This window comes from Impatiens glandulifera, chromosome 9, assembly GCF_907164915.1.
Source record: "Impatiens glandulifera chromosome 9, dImpGla2.1, whole genome shotgun sequence".
In the NCBI taxonomy this organism is placed as follows: domain Eukaryota; kingdom Viridiplantae; phylum Streptophyta; class Magnoliopsida; order Ericales; family Balsaminaceae; genus Impatiens; species Impatiens glandulifera.
Window position 1 is genome coordinate 31,539,696 of NC_061870.1, and position 10,780 is coordinate 31,550,475.

Below are 10,780 nucleotides of genomic sequence, written 5' to 3' on the forward strand. Positions count from 1 at the left end.
GTATAGCAATTTAATTTATATTTCAATATTCATATTCCTTTACGTAATAATTTAATTTTACATATGTGATATGGTTAGCATATTTTCTTATCATATCTATGTTGTAATCTTGATCCATCTGCTACATGTTTTCTCAAACATGATTGGCTAGCATACCTTCATTGATTTAACCTTAAATTGATCAGTTATTATATGTCTTACTTAATTTTAGATTTGATAAAACACATTGAAAATATATATTCTGAAAAAGAAGAGTAGAAGAACTTATTTAATCTTGAACTATAAATTAAGGGACTAGTCTAGTTGTTCTTCTTTCTTAATTTTTATTTGTCTGAGTAGTCGCGTTGTCAGCGCTACTTTCTCTCTCTAGCTCCCTGTGTGTGTTTATGTGTGTAGATCAGTTGTTGTTTCGTCGGTTTGGGAAGCTGAATTCTTCACAGGATCTTTAGAATCACTTCATTCTCCAGTCCAACCCGCAACTGTAAATACCCAAGATCTATCTTACTTCTTTTGTTTTTCCTAATTTAAGACTGATCCCATCATGATGATGGCATTCATTTGATACTCAGATCTGATTCTATAGAGGAAGATTGTTCACTGCTTTCGTTTCTTACTTACTCTACGGAGGTGTGTGTTTAATTGTCTTCTCAATTTGCAGATCTAGGTTTTTACTAGGAAGGGTGGGTGAAATTTCGGAAAGATGGAGAAGTCTTGCACGCTGTTAGTTCATTTTGACAAGGGAACGCCTGCGCTCGCCAATGAGATCAAGGAAGCCCTTGAAGGAAATGATACTCCAGCTAAGGTTGAAGCGCTTAAGAAAGCAATTATGCTTCTTTTGAACGGTGAAACCATTCCTCAGTTGTTCATTACTATCATCAGGTATGTCTTGCCTTCCGAAGATCACACAATTCAGAAGCTGTTGCTGTTCTATTTCGAGATCATTGAGAAAACTGATTCCAGAGGAAAAGTGCTCCACGAAATGATTTTGATCTGCCAAAATTTGTTGAACAATCTAAACCACTCAAATGAGTATATCAGGGGAGTTACTCTTAGGTTTCTGTGTCGATTGAAAGAAACTGAAGTTATAGAACCCCTGATTCCCACTGTATTGTCTAACCTAGAGCATCGCCACCCATTTGTTAGAAGAAATGCCATTCTTGCTGTGATGTCAATATTTAAGCTTCCACATGGGGAGCAGTTGCTTGATAATGCCCCAGATTTGATTGAGAAGCTACTCTCATCGGAACAAGATCCGTCAGCCAAGAGGAACGCCTTCCTTATGCTATTCACCTGCGCTCAGGATAAGGCTGTTAACTACCTGTTTACCCACATTGATAGAATTATCGATTGGGGTGAACAATTGCAGATGGTGGTGTTGGAGCTGATTCGAAAGGTTTGTAGGGCAAACAGGGGAGAGAAGGGAAAGTACATTAAGATCATTATATCCTTGCTCAATGCCCCATCAGCTGCTGTAATTTATGAATGTGCGGGAACTCTTGTCTCTCTCTCCTCAGCTCCAACCGCTATCAGGGCAGCTGCCAATACTTATTGTCAGCTTCTTCTCTCGCAAAGTGACAACAATGTTAAGCTCATAGTGCTCGACAGGCTTAATGAACTTAAATCTTCTCATAGGGAAATTATGGTGGAGATGATCATGGATGTTCTTAGGGCACTTTCAAGTCCAAATCTTGATATCCGAAGGAAAACCATTGACATTGCCCTGGAACTGATTACTCCTAGGAACATTGATGAAGTTGTTCTCATGCTAAAAAAAGAAGTTGTGAAAACCCAGAGTGCAGAACTTGAGAAAAATGGGGAATACAGGCAGATCCTTGTTCAAGCTATTCATTCATGTGCCATCAAGTTTCCAGAGGTTGCCAGCACTGTTGTTCACCTTCTGATGGACTTTTTGGGGGACACTAACGTTGCCTCAGCAATTGATGTTATTGTCTTTGTGCGGGAGATAATTGAAACAAACCCAAAATTGAGGGTCTCTATTATAATCAGGCTTTTGGATACTTTCTATCAGATTCGTGCTGCCCGTGTATGTTCTTGTGCTCTTTGGATCATAGGCGAGTACTGTCTTTCACTCTCTGAAGTCGAGAGTGGATTATCCATTATTAAGCAGCATCTTGGCGAGCTTCCTTTCTATACTGCTACAGAAGAAGGAGAGGGCCAGGACAAACAGAGGAATGCTCAACAACAACCGGCCCCTGCAACAGTTTCTTCAAGGAGGCCAGCAGTCCTTGCAGATGGAACATATGCCACCCAGAGTGCTGCCCTTGAAACTGCAATGTCATCTCCCACCCTTATTAAAGGTTCATCGTTAACCACGGGAAACTTAAGATCCCTTATTTTGGGGGGTGATTTCTTCCTCGGTGCAGTGGTTGCGTGCACCTTAACAAAACTTGTGTTGAGGCTGGAAGAGGTTCAATCATCAAAAGTTGAAGTGAACAAGGCATCTAGCCAGGCCTTATCAATCATGGTGTCAATGCTTCAACTAGGAAAATCTTCTGCACTCCCACATGAAATTGATAATGACTCTTACGATAGGATTGTCCTTTGCATCAGATTACTTTGCAACACTGGCGATGAGGCGAGAAAAATATGGCTACAATCTTGTCGACAGAGTTTTGTGAAAATGCTGGCTGACAAGCAGTTCCGTGAAACAGAGGAACTTAAAGCGAAGGCTCAGGTATCAAATGCCCAGCCAGATGACCTTATTGACTTCTACCACTTGAAGAGCAGGAAGGTACAGTGCCTTATTTTATCTGAAGTTTAGTTAATTTGTCATGACTCATGAGCATTTTGTCATTGTTTCAATAAGCTTATATATTCTCCTAGCACACATTAACTTCAGTTATGTTTTCTGTTTGAAGTCACTATTGTTTAAATGTTCTATATGAACAGTTACCTCTTAGCCTTTGTATAAAGTGTGAAAGGGCAAAACTATTGTTAACCATAATACTTTGTAGATTGACGGAGTAAACTGCTGGCTCTGGTAATTATATATTTTGCTCGTGGATTTAATTTGTGAATTGGCAGCATTACACCCATGGATCCCTTGAGATGCCACTGTGCCACCACAAATGTCTTTTCAAATGTTAATAACCATGAAAATGCTTCTTACACACACATACTTAGGCTTATCACATAGAGTTTGTTCCCAATGGCAATTTTGCAGTAATGAGACATCACAGCTGAGTGGAACTTAAGATGTCTTTTGGTTGAGCAATTAGGTGTCATGAAAGTAAATCTGAATTGGATGCTTTACTTTTGAGCTTATGTGTGATTGGACTTATTTTGATTCCTTTGGTTCATCAGGCTTGCGGAACGGCATCTAATAGATATTTTTATTACTATTTTATTATGTAATAAGCTTTACCAAAATAAGTTTTTTTTTTCAGGGTATGAGCCAGCTTGAGCTGGAAGATGAGGTACAGGATGACCTAAAACGTGCCACTGGAGAGTTCATTAAGGACAATGATGATGCAAATAAACTTAACCGTATCCTTCAACTCACTGGATTTAGTGACCCTGTTTATGCTGAAGCATATGTGACAGTTCATCATTATGATATTGTACTTGATGTAACTGTCATCAACCGCACTAAGGAGACACTCCAAAACCTGTGCTTGGAGCTGGCAACCATGGGTGATCTGAAACTTGTAGAGCGCCCACAAAATTATACATTAGCACCAGAGTCGAGCAAACAAATAAGAGCCAACATCAAGGTTTCTTCAACTGAAACAGGAGTTATATTTGGGAACATCGTTTATGAGACCTCAAATGTAATGGAGCGCAATGTTGTTGTCCTAAATGACATTCACATTGACATAATGGACTATATTTCTCCTGCAACATGTGCTGATGTGGCATTCAGGACTATGTGGGCTGAGTTTGAATGGGAAAACAAGGTACATATAATTAGATATATCTCATAAAGCTCCTGTATAAACCATGTAACGTAGAATGAAGCTTCCATTGTATTATAATCTATCTAATGGTATTCTTGTGGTTGATGTTAACATGGTCACCCGTCACACTACCCTATCATACCCACTTAGGGTAGTTAAAGTGGTAAGAGTTTTTGAACTAAGAGGTTGATGTCTCAAGTTCAATTCTCACTTAAAGTGGGTGGTCATGACAGTGAGATATTGTGCTAGATAAAAACAAACATGGTCAACATAGTATGCACTAATTTTAGATTTAATTTCTTTGCTTTGGATAAAGGATTGCCCAATTATGTCTGTTATATATTCCTTGATTATCAGTTTGTTATGTTTTGTTTCTGTGTCACTTGACATGTTTTGGCTGACACAAAAGAGTTCTTCTTTTCCAGGTTGCGGTGAACACTGTGATAAAAGATGAGAGAGATTTTCTGAACCACATTATAAAGTCTACAAATATGAAATGCCTGACACCATTGTAAGTCAATAAAATTCAGAAGGAATGGAATCCCTATTAAGACTGTCAAAAGATGGTGTTTCTTTTAATCCTTACCCACTCAGTGTATCTAAAATGGAAAGAGTATTGAACTTGAGAGGTGAGGTCTCAAGTTCAATTTCCTCTGAAATCACCTTAACTGAAGTTGTGGATCCTGTGCTCTAGCCTCCTCCATGGAAAAAATCCTGGTCTCGAAAAAAAATAAAATAAATGTTGATTAGTTGGTCTTTCCTTTGACCGCCCTCATCTATCTATCAATGAATCATGAAGAGATTTGAGTTGATTAGTTACGCCTTACGAATGTTTATTGATTGTGGTGTGGTTGGTGATGATATAGGTCGGCACTGGAAGGGGAGTGTGGTTTCCTGGCGGCCAATCTGTACGCGAAGAGCATATTTGGAGAGGACGCGTTAGTGAACTTGAGCATAGAGAAACAATCGGAGGGTAAACTGAGTGGGTACATCAGGATAAGGAGTAAGACTCAGGGAATTGCTCTCAGCCTTGGCGACAAAATCACTGTCAAACAGAAGGGTAGTACTAGTTCTTGAAGGTTGTTAGCTCGTCTACATGTTTGCTGCCGAATAAGATTTCCTTTCTTTTTTCTTTTTAAATTAGAGTCGAACCATAAGAAAGAACAAAGAAAGAACAAAAATGTGTTTTGTTTAAAGTCGGTGGCTCGAGTTGGTCCATTTTTTGTTGTGAAGCTCATATGGTTTCTACTTCATATTATAATTGCATTACTTCTATAGACACAAAACTCTGCAGCATTGTATTCTTTGCAAGTACTTGGATGATTGATTATCTTTCATTGAACCATTTTCTTATGGTTTTGTTTTAGCTACAAAAAATAGGTTTCTTTCATCATATTTCTTTTTCTGGACTTGTTTTTAGTGATATTGGTTATATTCATTTGTCTTGACTTATCTTACTTATTATTTAGTATGACCTTTCCCATTATATTTTCTAATAAATTTGTCACTCTTCTTAATTTAATGTCAAATGAGAGTATATTTAATTTAATTTAAGAAATCTGGGTAAAAATTTAGATACATATTCATTAATAACCCTATAATTAAAACAATAATGACAAATCAAATTTAATACCTTATTTTTAAAATAAATTATTTAATCCTAAGTAAGGTCGACAGTTTTAGATTAAACATTGATCAAAATCAGGTCGACCGGTTTAACCTAATTAATAATCGACCGGTTTAACCTAATTAATAAACTGGTCAAAATCGAGTCGGTCGACCTGACATCACCTAAATTTTATGTTATTCACTTAGTTCGTTAAAATATCTATCCTGTCACCTTAAACTCGCCACCCATAATCTTAATGCACATCAATTATTTATTTTTGGGTTAAAATAAATTATTAAAGTTCCCCATTAATTTAAACAGGGGTTGAATTTACTAATGTTAATTCACGCGGCTTATTAACAGGTCTCTACCATTTCCCAGTTTTGTCGAATGGAGCCCTCATCGGAGAAGATGAACGAAGAAGAGGGGAAAATCACCGCCGATTTTGAGCAGACAGAGATAGAGTACCAGAGCTATGGAGGAGAACATCACCTGCCCATCATTATGCGCCTCGTCGACGAAGAGCTCAGCGAACCTTATTCAATTTTCACTTATCGTTATTTCGTCTACCTTTGGCCTCAACTAACGTTCCTGGTAAATCATTTTCAACCTCAAACTGACATTCAAGTATTGCTCTCAATTGTATTTTACAGTTATCAATTAGTTAGTAACATTTTTCTACAATTCATTATGCCACATTTAAGTTTGATATTGTTCATTTATAGGTTTTAGTTTATTCCAGTCTGCTGAAATTCATGTCACTTAATAATTTCTTCTTTTAAGTAACCATTAACCAGAAAACACACTTGGTGTTTGTTTACTTAAAATGAATAGAGGATGTTAGAAAAGTTTCTTAGAATATCATCAATTACATATTTAGGGCATCTGAAAGCAGCTTATAATTTGTAACTGGATTTCATTTTTGACATATGATTGCTTTATGTTAATTTACAACCTTAGTTCTGGTTGTCGGTTCAAAGTAGGGATCTTGAATCAAATGGATTGAAACTGCACTAAGAACTGGATATGCCTTTCAGACATGTTTATGTAAAATACAAAATGTGCTCTGAAAACTGTCATGTTAACCTGTTCTGAAAATTTACAGGCTTTCCATAAGGGTCGGTGTATTGGAACTGTTATATGTAAAATGGGAGAGCATCGCAATACTTTCAGAGGCTACATTGCAATGCTTGTTGTCCTTAATCCTTATCGTGGTCGAGGCATTGGTATCTTTTTTCTCAACTAAGCATATGTGTCGTACATAAATCCCTGGATCTTTCGTTTTTTTGTTGCATTCTCATCTATTGCTTAATACATTGATAAACTATATACATTGTAGAAAATTGAAGAGAAGTTGTGTGATTCAAATATTAACAACTTGTATGATAGAGATAATTTATATCCTATTCAAATATAGTCATTTTTATATATCAAAAAAATTATGTAGGTCTGACATAGATAAATAATTACAGTGATAAGATCAAATAAAAAATATGATAGAAAACAAAAAGTAATTGGTAAATGAAGCCCTCCCTCCACCAATGGTTATGATAGGCATGTGAAGAAACTTAACTAGAAGTTCTGAAACTGTGTAGAAAACCGAAGAGAAGTATTATTTCGAGTACGTTAGGTTATATGAAGATCATGTACTTTTCCCTCCATCCCACCGTCTTTGGTGTGTTTGTGATGTCCTCTTACAACAACAAAAAGGTAATAATAGAGTGTTCAAATCTGATCATATGGTTATCCTCGAGCATATCAAATTAATATTTATATTATGAGATATTATTCTAATCTTATAATATCATATCCAATATTCTAAGAGACATATTTTCAATGATGAAATGAGTTTGTCCTTGATTATGTCACTCATTCCTGATGGTTTAATAATCTGATTGAACTGTAGTTTCATTATCTCATGAAAGATTGGCATGATTATCTAGTGCTTATGTTGTGTTCAAGCTCTTGCTTGTCTTTCAGCAGTGAAGTACTTCAAACATTAATGCCAAAAGGGTAGTTTTACTAGAACTGTGTATATATTTTAGTGAGTATGGTTTTAGACAATTTGGAATCTTAATGGATTCACTTACCTTCTGATTGTACTGTACCATACCTCAAATAATCTTGCTGATGTCTTAATTTGTTGGTAAATCTCCAATTATTTTTTTTATTAATGTACTACAATGAACAATCTCTTATGAAGTAGTGCTTTTTTGTTTTATTGAAAGTTCAGTTTCATATGGGAAATTTATATTGATAAACAATTGATTGATTATTTTTGCTGTTTCTTTGCCTCAATCTTGCAGCTACAGAACTAGTTACTAGATCGATCAAGGTCATGATGGAATCAGGCTGTGAAGAGGTATGTAGTTATCGATTAGTTCTACTTGTTTGCCCCTTTTTTGTTGCATCTCTTTTGTTGCATCTCCATTGTTGAATGATTCAGTTGACTTGAAAACGAACTATATGCAATTGACAATGGTTTGTTTAAATATAGGAGGGATGAGACTGCCCATAATTCTATTTTTGTTGAAGTTATGGCTAGTTGTGCTAATGGTTACTATTGTTGTATTTTGGCATAAAAGGTTACATTGGAAGCAGAAGTTACAAACCAGGGAGCACTTGCATTATATAGCAGGCTTGGTTTTATCAGGGCAAAGAGGCTTTTTCGTTACTACTTGAATGGAGTTGATGCTTTCAGGTTGAAACTATTATTTTCACAACCAGAATTACAGCCCCCATCTGAGATGCTTGCAGAAGGAAATGGAATTCAAGAAGATCAAATTCATAGCTTCACCCCTGAACCAGCAGCTTACGCAGTCCAGCAGTGAGATCTCTTAAATCATCTACAACTAAAAGAGGTGTACTTTTTTCTTTTTTTAGAAGAAAAACAGAAATTGCATTTAATCCGAAAATTTGAGTTCTCCCAATACAAGCAAGGTATCTAGAATCCTTTTTTTTGTCTCTTAAAAAATGTACTATCCACACATTTCTATGTTCCTTCCTGCACTTGAATAAGCCTCCCGCACACCCATTTCTTAGTTACTACTTTTTCCATTGATGGAGGCGTCTGGTTCTCTATTTGATGTTGTAGCTTGATCCCATTGGGTTTGGGTCCATTCTCTCTTATATTTGGTTCAAGCTGACTTAGGTTCTTTCGGATGCTGGACCCATTCAGTAAACTGTCTAGGTCAACAGAAGGCAAGCCGTAACCATTGCTGTCCGCTTCATAAAGCTCCTCCAGAGCATTTGGCAGATTATAGTAAGTTGTGTTCTCTGTGACAGCTTTTTCTTTGCCATTGATAAAATCATGGAAGGAGAAATTGGTGAAGTCCAAGTCTTTGACATTGCTGCTCTCATCTGGCATGACCGAATGGACTCCATTTCCATTAACTTGTTTCTCATTCCCAAGAGAATCATTCACCACATTCTCTATGGATCGGGTTGCTTCTGCTATGAGTTCTCTAGCTTCAATTAGAGAAGCTTGAGCAAGAGGGTTCCTTGTTGCAGCCACTTCAAGGGCCTCAACAGCCTTTTCAGCTTCTGCAATCAATTGCCTGCAGGAAGAAAGAATACAACCAATAGTTAAGGCCCTAAGTAGGTAGCCCAAGGAGTAAAATAATTTCTTATTCTTGATCCTAAGATCAAGTTTGGGAACGGAAGTTGGTCATAATTCGGTTTCTCATCTATATGTCGGAATTCAGATCCATAAAGTATTTCCAAATGGGCAAGAACACTTACTTTGCTCTTTCAATGGCATCAGTTTTCTTTGCTTCCTTGGCTACTCTTTGGGCTCTTATTTGCTTTATCATCTCAAGTTTGGAACTTGCCAAAGGATCCTTATACACTGGCATTTTGCTTCTCAAACGAGGCTTACTTGAAACTCTCTTTTCTGAATTTTCAGTATCCTTGATTTTCCTTTTGGCAGTCCTTATGCCAGTTTGTCCATCACGAACTGGCCTTCTTCTTGGCTTCCTCTCAGCTCCATCGGCCGTGCCATGATACTTGGCAAGTGCAGAGCAAACCCTATTGCGATATTCCTTACAGAAGAAAAGGCATAGTAAATAAAAAACGAAGTGAATAATCATTATCTAATAATGCCGGCATAAACACTTACAGGATCAGCCCATTTAGCAAAAATTGCCTCTGAAATTTTCTTCTTCTGGTCAGCAGACTTGGGGGCTCTTTTGCTTCCTGCCGGCTTCATAGCTTTTCTCCTTTTCTCCACGCTTTCTAACCATTCCTGCTGGAGCTGTTCATCCAAGGTCTTGTATGCATCCCATTGAAGTTCTCCCTCGCCAACAAAACCTCTTCTAGAAGCTTCCGCTATCAAATTCTGCCACTCGAAGTGGCATGTTTCCTGCAGCATTTGTTTCTCGCGACGCTTCTCCCATCCAATCCTCACCCCAATCCCAATCTTGGCCCGCGTTTCATCGCTGCAATTATCAGACAACTAAGACGATGAAACTGAAGAAGCAGATATTGCGTTCAGAATTATGAAGTGATTCATTCATACCTTTGAGAATGAGAAATGTTAATTAATTTCATCTTGACCTTAGGATTCTGCATAGCTAGCCTGGTTTTTTCTTTAATGCGTTGCAATGTTTCTGCAATGGAAAACTCAAAACATGATAGGTTGTTGTTTATGTGGAATCTGAATCAATTTTATTTATTATACCTGGACTGTGCTTCCTTCCCTTGTTCCATGGAGTGTTTCCTTTATTTGCGTTTGAAATCCTCATCCTCCTTAATCTCTCTCTCTCATCCAGCTCCAGCTCCACCTCCGGCTCATCAATCTGTGCAGCAGCACTGGTATTATCATCTTTCTGAGCCGAAGAATCGGGGTCAATGGTAGTCACTGCCCTAACAACAGTTGTTAAGGTTGTATTCTTAGAAACGAGACTAAAACTAAAATAGTTTTCTTTCTCGGCAAAGCGGACGAGGTGCTTCCGTGGAGAGCCGAAGCTCTTGTCATCGCCGATTACAAATTTACCATGGAGAAGCGATTCAACCCTAGAAGAAAAGATGCGGGAGTGAAGAGAAGGCTGGGCGGCAGCAATTTCTGCAGATAAATACGACGATTCTTAACATGAAGTCGCCAAAATTGATTAGAAATGAAGAAGGATTAATTCATATTTTACCGAACAAAGGCATGAGAAATTGGTCGAGTATTCTTCGAAACAACCAGAGTTATCATTTCACCATAATCACTTCTTCTCTTTCTTCAAGAACACAACGAAGCTCTTACAGTCAC

General features: G+C 37.5%; 3 protein-coding genes across 3 annotated transcripts; 2 read left to right on the top strand and 1 right to left on the bottom strand.

Moving 5' to 3' along the window:
* The first annotated feature begins 320 nt into the window (after positions 1-320).
* On the top strand, positions 321-5,259 carry LOC124915397 (coatomer subunit beta-1-like). Its single transcript, XM_047456104.1, has 5 exons — positions 321-481; positions 659-2,752; positions 3,408-3,917; positions 4,343-4,428; positions 4,784-5,259. The coding sequence occupies exons 2-5, from the start codon at positions 701-703 to the stop codon at positions 4,992-4,994; spliced, it is 2,859 nt and encodes a 952-aa protein (XP_047312060.1). The 5' UTR covers positions 321-481; positions 659-700; the 3' UTR covers positions 4,995-5,259.
* Positions 5,260-5,854: 595 nt separating this feature from the next.
* LOC124914079 (N-alpha-acetyltransferase MAK3) lies at positions 5,855-8,535 on the top strand. Its single transcript, XM_047454558.1, has 4 exons — positions 5,855-6,120; positions 6,632-6,752; positions 7,833-7,888; positions 8,112-8,535. Exons 1-4 carry the CDS (start codon positions 5,917-5,919, stop codon positions 8,355-8,357), a joined length of 627 nt encoding a protein of 208 aa, XP_047310514.1. The 5' UTR covers positions 5,855-5,916; the 3' UTR covers positions 8,358-8,535.
* LOC124914078 lies at positions 8,411-10,780 on the bottom strand. The gene is made up of 6 exons (XM_047454557.1): positions 10,668-10,780; positions 10,205-10,588; positions 10,043-10,133; positions 9,644-9,962; positions 9,268-9,566; positions 8,411-9,083 (listed from the first exon to the last, which is right to left on the bottom strand). Exons 1-6 carry the CDS (start codon positions 10,678-10,680, stop codon positions 8,519-8,521), a joined length of 1,671 nt encoding a protein of 556 aa, XP_047310513.1. The 5' UTR covers positions 10,681-10,780; the 3' UTR covers positions 8,411-8,518.

Excerpts from the sequence above, each read along its gene's own strand:
- LOC124915397 (XM_047456104.1), top strand. The coding sequence starts at position 701 with ATGGAGAAGTCTTGCACGCTGTTAGTTCATTTTGACAAGGGAACGCCT. Across the intron at positions 3,918-4,342 it reads AGTTTGAATGGGAAAACAAG|GTTGCGGTGAACACTGTGAT; the intron begins GTACATATAATT and ends CTTCTTTTCCAG. Across the intron at positions 4,429-4,783 it reads ATGAAATGCCTGACACCATT|GTCGGCACTGGAAGGGGAGT; the intron begins GTAAGTCAATAA and ends GTGATGATATAG.
- LOC124914079 (XM_047454558.1), top strand. The coding sequence starts at position 5,917 with ATGGAGCCCTCATCGGAGAAGATGAACGAAGAAGAGGGGAAAATCACC. Across the intron at positions 6,121-6,631 it reads GGCCTCAACTAACGTTCCTG|GCTTTCCATAAGGGTCGGTG; the intron begins GTAAATCATTTT and ends GAAAATTTACAG. Across the intron at positions 7,889-8,111 it reads TGGAATCAGGCTGTGAAGAG|GTTACATTGGAAGCAGAAGT; the intron begins GTATGTAGTTAT and ends TTGGCATAAAAG.
- LOC124914078 (XM_047454557.1), bottom strand. Across the intron at positions 10,134-10,204 it reads GGGAAGGAAGCACAGTCCAG|AAACATTGCAACGCATTAAA; the intron begins GTATAATAAATA and ends TTTCCATTGCAG. Across the intron at positions 9,963-10,042 it reads AACATTTCTCATTCTCAAAG|CGATGAAACGCGGGCCAAGA; the intron begins GTATGAATGAAT and ends TGATAATTGCAG.